This window comes from Rhinatrema bivittatum, chromosome 14, assembly GCF_901001135.1.
Source record: "Rhinatrema bivittatum chromosome 14, aRhiBiv1.1, whole genome shotgun sequence".
Classification (NCBI taxonomy): domain Eukaryota; kingdom Metazoa; phylum Chordata; class Amphibia; order Gymnophiona; family Rhinatrematidae; genus Rhinatrema; species Rhinatrema bivittatum.
Window position 1 is genome coordinate 9,981,019 of NC_042628.1, and position 17,492 is coordinate 9,998,510.

The 17,492-nt window shown below is 41.6% G+C and overlaps 1 protein-coding gene across 2 annotated transcripts in view; it reads right to left on the reverse strand.

Moving 5' to 3' along the window:
- The window catches only part of SDK1 (sidekick cell adhesion molecule 1), a 728,283-nt gene that overhangs the window by 164,953 nt on the left and 545,838 nt on the right, over window positions 1-17,492 (reverse strand). For both annotated transcript variants that reach the window (XM_029576917.1, XM_029576918.1), the window contains exons 17-18: window positions 13,894-14,075; window positions 298-413 (exon numbers count right to left, since the gene is read on the reverse strand). In XM_029576917.1, the coding sequence (XP_029432777.1) occupies window positions 298-413; window positions 13,894-14,075 (298 nt within the window). The remainder of the gene's footprint in view (window positions 1-297; window positions 414-13,893; window positions 14,076-17,492) is intronic.

Here is a 17,492-nt window from a genome sequence, read left to right on the forward strand (position 1 = left end):
ATGAGCAGCAGGACTGCTGCTGGACAAAATGGCACTCTGGGCAAGGATTGCTTTTTTGTGCCCCCTTCCCTTTCAAGTTTACTGCTCGCAGGATCTCCCCATGTGGGAGAGTGCTGAGCAGTACCACTCTTAATTGTAATTTTCTCACTTTTCTATAGAAATGTTTTCATTTCTGTTGCCCGCTGTAAGAAGAGAACATTACTACGAAGATGGTATATCTCAATTGATGGACTACATTCTATAACAGGCTTCCCTGTCCTTGGCGTCTACTGAGATCCAAACCCTGATTCCAATTACCTTGTAGCCCTGATTGATACCATTGATGAACTGTTGTGGTGGTGGATTCCATAGGAACTGGATGGTGGTAGAGTTCAGTGCTTCGGCCTGCACATTCTGAGGTGGTGCTGTTGGCACTGCTCGCAGAAGAGGACAAGCGAACCCAAGAATGGAAAGAAGAATAAAAACCTTTAGTTCCTAAAAAATAATGCACTGAATGTAGCTAAAGTAAAGCTTGATCATTTTTTTTGTACAAGAACATATTCACAAAATAGAAAAATAGCCTTCAACTCAAGATCAACATTTTAGTGTTTTTGAATTTTTCTCTCAAATTTTCACAGAATTTGCTATTCCTTTGCCCTAATCTGGCAATGGAACAATACATTTTCTTCAGTAATTAACACCCTGCCCCACTAGACACCTTAGAAACTTGCCATAGTTTCATGAGTGTCTTCTCCTTCTCAAGCAGCAATCTCATCAATTAGAACGAGCTTGGTGGAAGCAGCCTCTCCTTATCAGAACTAGTAGAAAAGGTAGTCTACTTCCAAATCCTCGATTTCCTCCAATAGGGAAACATCTTGCACTCCCACCAATCTGGGTTCAGGAAAGGCCATGGCACCGAATCTGTTCTATTTCACATCTATTTCCTGATTCAGTGCCTAGGGAATATTGGCATTGAAGGTACTGCCTTTATATAGTTTAAATCTTTTCTATCCAACCGAACTCAATCTATCATGTACACCAACAAGCTTTTGCAGTAATTAGTCACTTCCTCCCTGACTGGTATGTTTTTATGTATGTTTTATTTGTAAACATCTTTGATCTTGGGACTACGCGGTAAATAATTTTAAATACATAAATAATGGTCCCAAGATCTGGAACAAGGTTCCACTACCCACCTGCCTGGGACCCTGCTACATCACTTTCTGGAAAGAAGCAAAGGCCCTCCCCCTCAGTTAGCTCATTAGAAAGAACAAAGTTTCCCTACCCCTGGACTCTGTTATACCAGCTAACATCTATTAATGTACTTTTTAATCCATTAAAATTGATTGTAATCCATTTTGAGGCCATGCCTGGAAAAAAGCGAAATAGCAAATAAATAAATAAATAATGAATTGCTGACCAGTGTGAGCTGTCACTGTTCAGATCCGACTGGGTGAATACAGAGACCTTAGTTGGAAATGGTTCCAATACGCCACACAGCTTGGATGGGGCTCCGATTTAATGAAACTGGTTCACTTTTCACAATTTAAGTTTCTGATTTTCAGAATAACAGCTCAGTACATTCAAATATATTCAGGTTGTTCTCCCATTTATATTAAATATTCCTGACAATGTTCCTTATTGTGCTTAATTCTTGGGCTTCACACTCCCCTATGAGTAAGGCCTTTTTCCTCACTCTTTTTATCTAGATTTTTCTTTTTCCTACTTTTTAAAATTTCTATGGACTATCTATAGGGGTGAATTTTCAAAAGTTTATGTGCATAAAAATTAGCATATATACACACCGATAGCCCAGTCCATGCTTTTTAAAAGTTGGAAATACGCATGTTTTCACTTTTGCGCGCATGTATGTGTGTGTAAAAAAGGGGCAGTCTATGGGCATTTCGGGGGAGGGAGCCACCGACACTTATGTGTTTACATTTGCCAACTTACATATTTTTACACCTGCTAGCATCTGATGTAAGTGATACTGACTGGGTGGGAAGTTTTGATGAACTGGGGGCGGTTTAGACTGAAGAACGAGATAGGTATCAATGACTGCAGAAGGACTGAGAGAACTAGCGGAATAATTGGCTAACTAGTTAACTTCATTTATGCGTGCATGTCTTAAAACTGGCCGACCTATGCAAGTTCTACATTACTTTTGCATGTAAAATATACATGCGCATATTTTTAAAAGTATGTACATTCAGTGCATTCATATACATCGTTTCAATGCATGGCATGTATTCGCGCATAAGCCCACATACGTGCATATATAGTGGGGTAGAGATATGCATATTTTATACAAAACGCATATTTATAAAATGTACGGGATTATAAAATGCTTGCATTTATCTGCTCACAGTCATATATGCGCATTTATGACATTGCGCACATTTGTTTGAAAGTTATTCTCTGTGTCTACTTAAACTCATTATAGCTCTTAAATATTTCTCCGATTTGCTTTTCTGGATATCCACAAAATTCCCTGCAGTCTATGGGTGATATATGCTGACTTAAACAAAAAGTAATGGTGTAGTTACAGCAAAATCCACCATGATTCACTGTAAATTTGCTGCAGATTTTGTTGCATTGGAAGATTTTCTGTTGACATGGCAGATTTTGAGGCCAGTGTATTATTGCCCTATAAATTGCACGTGCTATCAGTGAAGTAGAATTTCTTTCGGGACCTATATACCGTTAAGACCAGCAGAAAAACTGCACATGAAATTTTGCTACTGGAAATTTAGTCAAAAAACCCCCCAAAAAGCCTACATCTCATTGGGTTTATAGTTTTTTTTGTGAAATCTGGTCAGTGAAGACAATTTCACACATAGTTTAATAATATGGTAATAGTTAATGAGCTACTTTGCATGATTTAGCATTGCAACAGCTCATAAACTATTGATCTGAATACAATTTTGCACGTAGAAAACTATGTGGGAAATTTTATTCCTTGTGAAGGTGAAAAGTTTGCAAATGATATTAAGGTGAATTTTAAAAGCCTGGCACGCCAAAATCGGGAGATGCGCACACAAATCAGGCTTGCGGCTGCCCACTGAATTTTCAAAGCCGCCCAGATGTGTGCATATCTCGCTCAGTTTCAAAAAGGGGCATGGTATAGGCGGGGCATAGGCATTTTGGGGCATGGCCAACAGATGTGCACGTAAATATTTATATGCCCTGGTGCGCACCCAGGTCCACTGCCGCGTAACTTTACTTCTGCTATGGAGAAGGTGTAAGTTAAAAAAAAAAAAAATATCCATTTTTGTTGGGTTGAAAGGCTCTGGGATAACTGGGGGGGGAGGGGGGGGAATGCATGCAAGTTATAAAATGGCTGCATATTTGGGTGCACGCCAATACACGTGCTAAAGTGCGCTTGCACGCCGGTTTGAAAATTACCGTTCCGGCGTGCTGAAACTCAAAAGGGTATTTTAGCATGCAAAGCTCTATTTTAGCGTTTTCCAGGGAACACTACATTGGTCTCTTTACCACGATGCACTACTGTGTGACTTTTCCAATTTTAATGGAAGCTAGGTTGGCAAAAGAAGATGTGACTTTTGCAGATTTCTGTATGAATTAGTTGGATTTCTGCATGAACCTGCTTTTGCCAAGTTTACATCATTACTAGCATGCAGCCAGGCTGCTTCAGGGAGGGAGAACTCTGCATCCCTCCAGCTCCACGTTTAAGGAAGATGCCAGATATGTAAGAAAACACCGAGGCACTCGTACCGATGTTTTCATAACACGGCGAGCTGCAGATTTTCTTCATTTGCTTTTAAATATGAAATGCTCCTCTTTCATTAGATGGTAATGTTCTGAAATAAGAATAAATCATCATATTGCAAAAGTACCTGCCACAAGAAGAAAAATGATAAAAAACGTGACCAGAAAGAAAAAGCCTTGCTACAAAAGAAATGATGATTAATAGAGCAATTTATCTTTGCTTCCTATAAAAAAAGTCAACACCTGCATTTTAATGAAGGTGTTTTAAAAGACAGAGTCGAAGAGTTTAATGTGTTTATTCTGAAATGATCACTTGGGGTATTTTTTGGGGGGGGGGGGGAGATGAGTTGACTGAACTTCCCCATTCACACCAAGGCTAAAGCTAGCTGCCTAGTTTCACAAGTAGCTAAGTTTAGCTGCTGAAAAAAAATGGAAGGCCCTGGAGGTATAACTAGAGTTGGGGGTAGGATAAATTAGCTGCTTACTGCTGATTTTCAGTGCTTGGTATTTAAGTTCAGCTGTCAAAACGCTTCCTAAATCCAGATGGTCAAACTGGCCATCTAAATTTAGGTGAATTTGTAGCCACAACTTTGCCCGACTCAAAGCTAACTGACGATAAAGGAGATGGGATGGCTCCTCTAAGAGGAAAGGCTAAACAGGTTAGGTCTCTTCAGTCTGGAGAAGAGAAGGCTGAGAGAAGATATGATAGAAGTCTATAAAATCATGAGTGGGGTGGAATGGGTAAACATAGTATGTGATAATATTGCGAGCAGAGGCATTAGGGGCATATAAATGTAAATAAATAAATACCAGGAGAAACTCTATGAACCTAATAAGTAGCATATTTAAAACAAATTGGAGAAAGTATTTTTTCACTCAATGCATGATTAAACTGTGAATGATTTTTTTTTTTTTTTCCCGAGGATGTGGTGAAAGTAGTTAAGCAAATGTTGCTTACCTGTAACAGGTGTTCTCACAGGACAGCAGGATGTTAGTCCTCACATATGGCTGACATCACAGGATGGAGCCCAATCATGGAACACTTCTGACAAAGTTTCCAGAACTTTGACTGGCCCCTACTGGGCATGCCCAGCATGGCACCTACCCTGCAGCCAGCAGGGGTCCCCCTTCAGTCTTGTTTAAAAAGCTACAGGAAGTGCCGAAAAGTAAAATAAGAAACGTAACGAACCCAACACCGCTTGACGGTGGGCAGGTTTCGTGAGGAATAACATCCTGCTGTCCTGTGAGAACACCTGTTACAGGTAAGCAATATTTGCTTTCTCACAGGGCAAGCAGGATGGTAGTCTTCACATATGGGTGAGTACCGAGCTGAGGATGTCCGAGTATGCACCAAATGTACCCAAGACGTGCATCAGGCACAACAACTGGAGTAGAATTTGGTAGAGGGCATCTGAACCCCACCGGGCAGGCGGAAGAGTGTTGGTACGTCAAGTTGTGAATAGGTTACGTAGGACAGATTGGGGTTTCTTTGACGGCGGCTCGGACGATGGCGAGGTTGATGATTTCGCTCCCTCGATGGTCCGAGACTTCTGTCGGTGGCGATGTTTCTCTCTATGATTCCCTCGGTCCTGAGGGGGAGTAGAGGTGGTTGAAGGCCGAGAAGTCATTGATGCCGGACGGTTACCGGTCGGTGATCGATACTGGTGCGAAGTTGATGGTGCCGGTTCTGACGACGTTGATGCAATAGACGGCGTCGGGATTTGAGCATGGAAGAGAAGTTCCATCTTCTCCATTCTGGTCTTGCGACCTTTTGGTGTCATTAGGGCACATTTGGTGCAGGTCAGGACATTGTGCTCACATCCAAGACACATTACACAGACCTTATGAGGGTCTGTTATGGACATGGTGCGATTACAGTCCGGGCACCGACGGAACCCCGATGCCATGGCCATGAAAAATTTGAGCCGCGGTACGGTCGACAGCCTGTAGGCTGCGAGGTCCAAACTCGACGGGAATCGACCGAAAACTGGTAGAAAACTTACCGGAGTACTGCGGCTTGAAAAAATTGAAGGAGGGACCCCTGTGGGGTAAGAAAAGTTGTAGTAATTCCGTGAGGAAAATTCCTGTCAGGAATCTCTGTGGAGCTCCTTAACCGCGTGGCTACTGCTGCGCGGAAAAAAGAAGACTGAAGGGGGTCCCCTGCTGGCTGCAGGGTTGGTGCCATGCTGGGCATGCCCAGTAGGGGCCAGTCAAAGTTCTAGAAACTTTGACAAAAGTGTTCCGTGATTGGGCTCCATCCTGTGATGTCACCCATATGTGAGGACTACCATCCTGCTTGTCCTGTGAGAAAGACAGGTTTCTGGAGGAAATACTCAAACCATTATAAGCCATATAGACTTAGTAAACTCACTGCTTATCCTCGGTTATGAATAGGAAGGACTGGCTCTATTCTTTGGTATCCTGCCGGATACCTGTGATCTGGATCGGCTATTGTCGGAGACGGAATGCTGGGCTTGATGAACCTTTGGTCTCACCCAGTATGAAATTTCTTAAGTTTTATTCATTGACCTTTGGTGATGGGGAGGGGAGTGAGCTGGCTGAAAATTGCCCCCTCAAGTCAAATTTATATATTTATTCAGTAGACTAGTTTCAAGTATGCTCATCCTGCAACCAGAAGCTATTATCATTCCACACATGTACATTCCATACATGTAAAAGCTGCTAATATGCCTGGTGGTATTTTTTTTATCCAAAATGCAACTTGAGAAAAAGCAAATGCTGCCTGAACACTAGAAGCGACAAGCTGATCATACTGGAGTTTTTGTTGTCGAAATTAAAAGATCTGTGAGTTGTTGGGTACAACCTGACGGAATGAGGGCTATTTCTAATTCAATTCCATTTCTGGCTATGTGAGAATATGCTTCACATGGTATATTATCTATTTAGCAACTCAAAGAGGATGGATTCTAGGGAGCATTTACAGTGAGAAGCTGCTCTTATCCCCGCCAGGCTCCCACAGCACAGTTATGATTTACTTCAAACCTTGTTATCCCATTTCTTTCAGCAACCACTGTGCTGGAGATCAGCTTTGCAAAGAATCACCAACATGTCAAAATCTTACATTACGCTCACTGCTGTGAATGCAGCTTGACAAGAAATATAGAACGCCACCATTGCCTCACCACCAACCAATATGCAGTATTCTCCAACACCACCCAACAAACAAGGTCAACAATGCAATAGAAAAGGGAATAAGATCAACGAGGAGTAAATCTACATGGGCATTGTGTATCTGTTATATATGTGTGGGCTAGGGAGGGTAACCTTCAACAACCATGTACTCATGTAAAATCATTACTTACCTGGGGAAAAGGACTTTTTGAAAATTGTCCATTCTATGTGCAAGTGTTTGACGTGTACTTCTACCTGCATCTCTGGGGCAAGGTTATGTCAGGAGAAGCAACAACGTAAAAGTAACAGCAGACTTTGCACCGGCCCACATAGTTTGGAAAATTGCTCCCTAAAGGCCTAGTTCACTAAGGGCCTAAATATAGAAATCATTTACTTGAGTAAGTGGGCTTTTGAAAATTGCTGCAATATTGTCCATTGAATTGTCCAGAGGATTTACTTGACCCTTAAAATCCCACTGACCTGTCTAGATATTTTTGTTTTACAATTTGCACATTCTTCGCAGCAGACGTAAAGTTACATTGCAGGGGACCCCGGCGCACGCTTGTGCGTGTACGTATTTCCGTGCTAATTTCAAGTTGAAATTCAGGAATGCCCCTAGCCCGCTCGGACCTAGCTCTGCCCCTTTTATTGAACGTTTCATTTGTGCGCGTAGCGGGAGATAATTGTATACACAGGCGGCATCGTCCCGACTTGTGCGCCTATCTCCCAGTTTTGGCCCACGCCAGACTTAAAATTCACCTCAGTTTCATCAATTTTCAAAGCAAACTTATGCATGTAAGTCCGCTTCGAAAATTATGCCAGCAAAAGCTACTCCCACCCCTTGCTATTTAGTGCTGGTAGTTTTGCTGTGAAAATTTACATGCAAACTTTTCAAAATCAAAGGCATGAGTGTAAATGAAAACCCTGTCCAGATTCCCATTGCCCCCAAACCCCCAGAACACCTCTCTCATGAATACATTTGAAAGGGCATGCATACAAGTCTTATGCACACAATTTTACACACATATCAGGCAGGCAATTTTATAAAACAAGGCACTTCTGTGGATAAAGCATTGTATAAATGCCTTTTAAAACTACCCTCCCTATGGATATTATGCAGTTTGCGCACACCGGATTGATTCTGGTTCTGCGGGTGATGATGCCACTGGAGGTTTTCATTATCTAGAGAAGTTGATTTTAGTGCTTAAGAATCAGGAACTAACCGACTGCCAGGAACAGTCACTTCTTTCACAGAACTTCCAGCATCACTGAATCCTGCTAACCTTGCCCCAGGTTTATTTTGGAAAGATACAGATGATCCTGCTGAAGTGTGTGATAGTTTTTGGGGCAATTTTCAGCACTGGCCGCATTGTTGCAAAATCTGTGGGGACCTTTAAAATGTATTTATTTATTTATTTTTAACTTTTATATACCCATGTTCACGTATAGGATACATATCGCGCCGGTTTACATAGGAACTGAACTGTCGCCGTGAGGCGGATACAATGAACATGTGGTACAATGAACATATGGAAACAATAAACATGTGGCACAATAGACATATACTATAAAATAAAGAAACATAGGGCTATACATGATGACAATTCAAAATAAACTTTTGGTGAATGCCATAGTAACGGGAAAACTGGAATAACCGATGGATAACAGGAAGAGTTAACTTGACTAGCGGGCAAGTTAAAAGGGAAGAAATCAAACAAAGATGCATTAAGAACGTTTAATTTACAGGTTCATAGAGGGACTAAGTGACTTCTAGCTGTTACACCGGTTCTCAAAGGGAAAGAATGCGCACACTTTCCCCTTTAAAACACGCCTCAGGAAAAAGCAAGTGCACGGATTTGCACCTTCTTTCTATATGGGTATTTTTTTTCCCAGGAAAAACTAGTCCCGACCATGACCTGCCTACTTTGTGCACAGCTAAAGTGCGCGTGTTGTCGATCCCTTGCATACTTTTTTACCTGACAAAAGGGTGAGCAATCTTCATGCAGCCAACTCACCTGGATAAATGGCTTCTGAAAATTAACAGTCACTAAGACTTAGGCCTGGATTTATCAAAATGCGATAAGTATTGCATGTGAAAGTAAAAGGGGTGTGTTTTATGCTAATATACAGTTTATTGCAATTTGTGCTAATTACCTATGTGAAGAGCTAAGTTAGCGCAAATTGCAATAACATTTTCAGACTTTGTGATAAGTGCCAGACCTGCTGTATTCAACCACTGGGGGACCATTGTTAGAGGGAGAGAGAGAGAGAGAGAGAGAGAGAACACCTAGCCATAATGTCCTCTCCCTAGATAGGTATTTATATCCCTATGGGAGGCCCACCTAGTAACTCGAGGTGAGGTTTAGGTTTTAGTGTAGGGGGTTAGGGGCCACTTTGACATTCAACGTGAGACGTATGAACAGAACAGTGGTCTCTTGTGAAGATTTGATGACCTTTGGAGTGAGGAAACTCACCCAAAGATGAGATTTGTGCAAGCTAGGTTCTCTCAACCTAGCTTGATGGACTCTCTACCTGGGTAACATCAAGCTAGGTGGAGAGAACATTGCCCAAATCTCATCTTTGGGTGAGTTTCCTCTCTCCGTAGGTCATCAAACCTTCACAAGAGACCACTGTTCTGTTCGTACGTCTCACGTTGAATGTGAAGGTGGCCCCTAACCCCCTACACGACTACCTAAACCTCACCTCCAGTTACTAGGTGGGCCACCCAGAGGGATTCACATACCTATCTCGGGAGAGGACATTATGGCTAAGTTTTCTCTTTCTTTTTCTCTCTCTCTCCCCCAGATGGCTAGGCTGCAGCTCCGGCAGCTTCAAATCTACTAAAACAGGCCTTTCAGGAGACATCACAAAATGCAATAAAACCTTACCATCCCAGAATGCAAGGTATCACACAGTTCAACACTACTGAAAAAGGTGTAGTTAAGTCTGTGCGATAGCACTTTGCAGACTGGCAAACCCAGCCCACCCCTAACTCCTCCTCTTTTTCAAATTTGCATCGCACCATATGATATGGTGCTATCACATGCGTTAAAGATGTTTTCGCATGCGATAAGCCCTTAACGGGCAAGGCGTGAAAGAGCAGAGGTTAACCATCCAGGACGGTTCATTTTAGTAAAATATTTTCTATATATTCTATATGTAGGGGCTGAAGTGCTTAAGGGTTTTCCTCATTTTGTGACTCTAGAAAACATGCTTAGTACATTTGGCGACAGGATTTTCAAAAATATCCTTGTCTCATCTTCTCTCTTGCCCTGTTTTCTGTACCTCTTCTATGAAAACAGTTATTGAAAGTCTGATGTATTTTTATATTGTTTGTAGTACTGTAGTTCAATAATCATCTCTTTCTGTGGTTAACATAAAACTTGAAAGGGTCAGCAGGCCCTAACCATATCCCTCAGGGAAAGCTTCCCTGAAGCCCTTACTAATCTAGACATGAATGCTGCTGCATCCCTATTTAGGCATCTTCCACGCTTAAACTGTTTCAGCTGAATGTGGCAGGCAAGAAACCAAACATGTAGCATAGGCTAAATTGTCTGCTGTTGTACAAGCAGAATATAGTATTCTGCTATATTCACTGCATTACTGCAGACACAGAAGTACAGATATTCAGGTGAATTTTCAAAGGAGTTATGATGACTATAAACGAATATACAGTGAGGTCGCTGACCAGGCCCTGCTGGCTATAAACTAATATAGAGAGGTCTCTGACTAAGTACTACTGGCCATCAAGTGAGAGAGGTCTTCCTACCAGGCACAGATGGCCATAAACTGATGCAGGTCTGACCAGGCACTGCAGGCCATAACCTTATATTCAGAGGTCTCTGACCAAGCAATGCTGGCCATTAACTGACTGGAATAAAAATAAAATATCAGGACAGGCTTAAAATGCCTTTTTTTAATGAATAAGTTCAAGACCTAATGTAATAAACGGGGCTGCCAACAAACTGCAGGATTTCAGGACAGGCTTTTGCAGTCCTGTTTTAACTCACTGCATGCATGGACTTTCAGTTCTCATTTCCCCAAGAAAAGCAGGACAACAAGCCCATATATGCCACAGGCTGAAACCAGGGGTGGGTGAGTCTATCCTGTAAAAATGGCAATCCTTGTAATAAGCAAGAAACTCTAGGCTGTCTGCATTATGAATATATAAAGCCCACTGAGACAGACTTACCGCAATTATGAAATAGTCATCATATATAATAAACAGGAAATGAATAGCTTTGGATTTGTGTGACTGCTCTTTGGCAGTTAAGAACTGCACAAAGTCTGGCCGGGCTGTGACGAGTGCCATGCATGCTAAACACTCCCAGCCAATCTGAATGCAGGACAGATTGCACCTGTTTTCTAACCAAGGATTAATACTCTTATAAATGGCAACAGGCAGCCAATGAATGGAGGATGATAACAGCAGTACGTACTATCAAAGGCCATTAGCCTACTGCAAGATTATGGAAAAGGAATGGGACAAATATTAAAATTAGAAAAGAAAGATATTTGGAATTTAGTAGAGGGAAATATCCAACTTGTGGGAACGAGAGGAAGGAAATAACGACATGAAATATTCAGAGAGGAATCTAAAACCTAAATTAAAAAAAAAATTCTTGCGTTAACTGACTGCAATGCCTATTAGACTGAATGCAGAACTATTTTAGCTTCTGGGTAATTCATAAATATGGTGCCATTCAATGATAAACCCTATGGATCAGGACTTGCAGATAGAGTGCAGAAAGCATGCAGGTAGGTATCAAGGTGGAATACCATTAGAGAAATTAAAAGGTTAAAACAAAGCAAGTCAGATTGATTCTGGTTGATTATTTTTTTTCATTTTGAAGTAAAATTCTCAGTATTGCCGGACTTGTGATTAGGGATGTGTGAACTTCCTTAAAAGAGGTCTGTGAACCAACAGACAAACTTACATAAAATCTGCGTGTTTGACGAACTGATTTGCAAAACACTGTTTTAAAGAGACTGGCCAGTTGCTTGAAAAATCACTGAAAATATCTAGCAGGTTATTCTTCTGGAACTCAAAGCAGGCTGAAATCCATCTGCTTCCAGTTCAACATCAGTTGGTTTGTACTAGGGATGTGCATTAGTTTCATTCATTTAATTCGTTTCATCCGTTTCCCATTATATGTCAATTAGATGTGCATTCGTTTCATATTACATGCTTGTATAGGAAACGGATGAAACGAATGCACATCCCTAGTTTGTACAGTCCTAGCTGCAGCATTACACAACTGTCTTGGTTTCATTTTTATAATATTTATACAATTAAAATGGAGATTAAAAAGACATTTAAACTGGTAAGACTATAAGAAGTTGCCACACTGGGTCAGAACGAGGGTCCATCAAGCCCAGCATCCTATTTCCAAAAGTGGCTGATTCAGGATACAAGTACCTGCAAGTACTCAAACATTAAATGAATCCCATGCTACTTATGCCAGTAACAAGTAGTGGCTATTCCCTAAGTCAACTTGACTAAGCAGTTTATAGACTTTTCCTCCAGGAACTTGTCCAAACCTTTTTTAAACCCAGCTAAGCTACCTGCCTTAACCACATACTCTGACAGCAAATTCCAGAGCTTAAATGGGGTTGAGTAAAAATAATTTTTTCCGAGATTATTTTAAATGTGCTACTTGCAAACTTCACGGTGTGCCCCCTAGTCCTTGTATTATCTGAAAGAGTAAACAACCAATTCACATTTACCCATTTCATTTCTCTCATTATTTGGGAGATCTCCATCATATCCCCCCTCATTCTTCTCTTCTCCAAACTGAACAGCCCTAACCTCTTCAGCCTTTCCTCATTGGGGAGCCGTTCCGTCCCCTTTATCATTTTAGTCGCTCTTGTCTGTACCTTCTCCAATGTATCTATATCTTTTTTGAGATGTGGTGACCAGAATTAAACACAGTACTCAAGGTATGGTCTCACCAAGGAGCGATACAAAGGCATTATGACATTTTCCGTTTTATTAACCATTCCCTTCCTAATAATTCCCAACATTTTGTTTGCTTTTTTGACTGCTGCAGCACACTGAGCCGACGATTTCAATGGATTATCCACTATGACGCCTAGATCTTTTTCCTGGGTGGTAGCTCCTAATATGTAACCTAACATCGTGTAACTACAGTAAGGGTTATTTTTCCCTGTATGCATCACCTTGATTTGTCCACATTAAATTTCATCTGCCATTTGGAAGCCCAAACTTCCAGTCTTGCAAGGTCCTCCTGTTATGTATCACAATCCACTTGTGATTTAACTACTCCGAATAATTTTGTGTCATCTCAAAATCTGATCATCACACTTGTCATTCCCCTTTCCAGATTATTTATATATATATTAAAAAGCATAGTTCCAAGTACAGATCCCTGAGACACTCCACTGTTTAACCTTTTCCACCGAGAAAATTTAATCCTACTCTCTGTTTCCTGTCTTTTAACCAGTTTGCAATCCATGAAAGGACATCGCCTCCAATCCCATGACTTTTTAGTTTTCTTAGAAGTCTCTCATGAGGGACTTTGTCAAATGCCTTCTGAAAATCCAAATACACTACATCCACCGGTTCACATTTATCCATATGTTTATTCAACCCATGCTGACTGTGTTCCATTAAACCATGTCTTTCTATATGCTCTGTGATTTTGATCTTTAGAATAGTTTCCATGATTTTCCCAGCACTAAAGCCAGGCTCACTGGTCTATGTTTCCTGGATCAACATGGTATTTGCTTTTCTAGTGGGACCTTTTTTATTTGCTGCTGAAGCCATTGGGTAGGTCACAAAATGAAAATGCTTGGATGCCATGTGTGTTGTGTTAGCAAAAAGTCCCATTTTTTTTTCTCCTGTTATACAGATACATCCTATAGGAGTTTTGAAATGTGCTTTCTTCAAGAATTCTTTCTTCTGCTATTTATATAACCTTTAAGCACAGGTCTTTGATGGCCTCTGCCTTTTCTCTTCCACCTGATGTATAAAATCATTTGGGCTACAAAGGATCAGCAATTTGGGTTTCTGTCTGAAAGATGTGAGCTCACCTCCTTGTAAAGTGTACTCGGTCACTGCCCTGCTGAATGATCCAAGACCAGCTCCATTATAAGCTGCCACCTGGATTTCGTATTGTGTCCAGATGATGAGGTCTCTCACCAAGCAGTAGTTAATCTCTGGGCTAGAAATGTTTTTATACTGATATTCACCAGGGAGGCCTGCCAGACGGTATCTGTAAAAGGAGCAGAAAGAAACATTTTAGTCAATTATATAGCATCAATTATGGTCCCCCTGCTAACAAAAACTGCTTTAGTTATGGTGAGCCAGGATCCTAACTTTTACTGCACAGTAATAAAAAGGAATACAAAAATTATTACAGAAAACAACAGACCAAGTCCTGATAAGACCATATCCTGCCTGACTGCTACAGTATTTATAATCCAAACCCTGGGAGATTACACGCTCAGGGATAAACAAAACTGGTATTTTATGCTGTAGAAAAAAATTATAACTGTTTAAATGTGACTTATCTAGTAAAAGCTGTGATTTAGTGCAAAAAAAAAAAAAAGAAAAAGAAAAAGGTGTGATCTTATCAGGGTGCTGCTGTAGATCACCGTGAAAAATACTTTCTTTCACTGCATCTGAAATTTTAGAAGGAAAAAGACAGCCAGCCAATGACTTTGGGATTTCAAGAGGCGTAACTCCAATTCGGTAAAGGGCTTCAATTCACAGTGGCCACCACTCTGAGAAAGTTGGGAGCCATATCAATGCCAAACCTTGACAATCAGACTGCAGTACATTTCATATTCTGCCAAATACATAATCAATCAGCTCAGGAGATATTAACAGTGTGTCATGGAGTTTAACGTTCTGTAGTGGAAGGCAACACCATATCAACTCCATATAAGCCCACTACTTCTCTCTACCATGGCAAATTTTCTGGCATCTCTAGGAATACAGGTACCTTCTAAATGGACAAATTTACTTCTGCATAAGGCACCAAATAAATTAGAGCCCCTTTCAAGTCTATGTCAGCTACTTTTGTGGCTCCCATGTCACATTCCTCATTTCTCCGATACTTTCTCTCCTTATTCTCCTCTCTCACTCCATTCCTCCTCTATCATTGGGGTGGATTGGCCTATTAGAGGATTGGGCATCCCCTAGTGGGCCAGTCGCATTGGTCATGTGGTCTTCATCTCAGCTCCTGCTGAGAGGGGTTGCCGCAGAACAAGGCCTTTGGTGGGGCTGTGATGGAACCCAAACCATCGTGGCCCGAGGGAAGTCTTGGCAGGCCACAATGGAGTCCAACACAACATGGCCCGAAGGAGATTATTGGCCCAACCAGACGCAGCTCAAGGGAGGTATTGGCGGGGCCACAATGGAGTCCATCCCAACGCTGTCTGAGTGAGGTCTTGGTGGGGCTGCGACACAGCCCAGCCTGCGCGGCCAGAAGAAAGGCCTTCGGCCCGGGGTCGGCAGAAGAATGCATCTGGTGGTAGCAGGCCCGCCTCCTCCCACCTCCCCTCCGGCAGTACATAAGGAGCATCGCAGGCACGGCTAAGGCCCAGAAGAAAGGAGGACGCCTGAGAGGGTGCATGTGTGTGTGTGAAAGAAAGCTTGCATAACAGACAGCACGAGAGAGTCTGCATGTGTGTATGAAAAAGAGAGAGTCTGCTTATGTACATGAGAGTACCTGCCTGTGTATAAGACAGCACCCGCATGTGTATGAGTGTGCGCCTGCATGTGTACATGAGAGCCTTTGGATATGTATGAGAGCGAGAGCCTGCATGTGTGTATGAGAAACAGAGAGAACCTGCATGTGTGTGTGAGAGCCTGCATGTGTATGAGAGAGAGAAAGAGAGTGCCTGTGTGTCTGAAGAAGAGAGAGGATAAAGATTGTGTGGTCCCCTTTATCCAAATCCACAACTATCTCTGTGAAATCAAAAGATCCCAGGTATTTATTCATTTGTTTAATGGTATAGAGACCTGGAGATTTTTAAATTATTTGTTATGCTAAATTATGGGGTATTATTTCATGTGTATGCTGTTTGAAAATATTTTATTGATGAAAGGCATATATTGCTCTAGATCTGGAGTCCGTTTATGACTGTAATAGATGGTCTGCAACTTGTTCATTGTGAAGTTTACTTGAAAAAAAGATGATCGTAATCATCATATTGTGATAGCTATAGCGCTCCATTTAATGTGTCTACTGTTTTAAACTATTTTATTGGTGAAAGGCAAATATTGCTCTAGATCTGGAGTCCGTTTATGACTGTAATAGATGGTCTGCAACTTGTTCATTGTGAAGTTTACTTGAAAAAAAGATGATCGTAATCATCATATTGTGATAGCTATAGCGCTCCATTTAATGTGTCTACTGTTTTAAACTATTTTATTGGTGAAAGGCATATATTGCTCTAGACCTGGAGTCTGTTTATGATTTAAATAGATGGTTTGCAACTTGTTCATTGTGAAGTTTACTTGAAAAAAAGAGGATCGTAATCATCATATTATGACAGCTATAGTGCTCCATTTAATATTGTACTTGAATTGCTATCAATGTATAGAATATTTAAAGGGTTTTTAGGATGAGTGTGGATGTGTGAGGTATAAATGTAGTGTGAGTATAAATAAGTTGATTTAATACAAAAGGAAGTTTTATGGTAATCTGATATTAGAATAAAGAAATAGATTAAAGTTATAGATGAATGGGGTTGCATTGTTGGCTTTGATATATAAGGGACTTATGTGGCTAAGCAGCAGCCGCTAAAAGTAAGTGCATATTCAGCGGCTGCTACTTAACCACAAAAGTCCTACTTATCCGGCTAAGTAGCGCTGAATACACTTTTAATATCAGGCCCCCAATGTTTGTTGGCGTGAGCTTTCTGTGCAGGGATCCATAACTGCTTGGGTTGATCTGTTTTCCTAATAGCAGGTGTATTGATGTTTTAGGTTCTGAGGTAATATTTGCAATTTTGCCTTTTATTACAGTTTGAGTACCGGCAGTTAGTGCTGTTTTCGTATGGGAGGTTTACTATATTGCAATTCAGCGTTCTGAAGGCCGAGCCCACACCCAGCTCCCTTTGCAATAAACTGTAATACCCTATGGCTACTGGTGGCTTTTTTGCAGAGTTTTCTGGTTGGTACCATAGTAGTGAATGTACCTTTTCATGTAAAATCTATAATAAATGACCCTTGCACCAGCCCTCGCTGCACTGGTTCCACACGAGAAAGCAGGATTCCCATCTGGAGCTAGGTTAGTGGCTCTCCCTCATCTCGGCCAGGGCTATGGTTTCTCTTTTTATAAGTCCAGGGAAAAGTATGAATCACCTTTGGTCCCCTTTCCCCTGGAGTAGGTAGGCAGGGTTAAGGCTGGGGAACCATAAAAGCAGCAGACGGTGTAGCGTGCGGTTAACAGGAATGCACTGGAGTGGTGGGAGGGTGGTGGAGAAGTGGAGGCGAGCTGCAGGCACAGGAATGGAGAGAGAGCGGGCCGGCAGGAAGTACCTGTGCAGTGTTGGGGAGGCTTCTGTTTGAGATGAATGGACTGAGCTGCAAGTCTCAGAGTGGGATTGTCACAGAATGAGGAAGGGCTGGCAGCAAGCAAGAACCTTACACTGTGATGCGGTAGTGCTGGAGTGGGGGC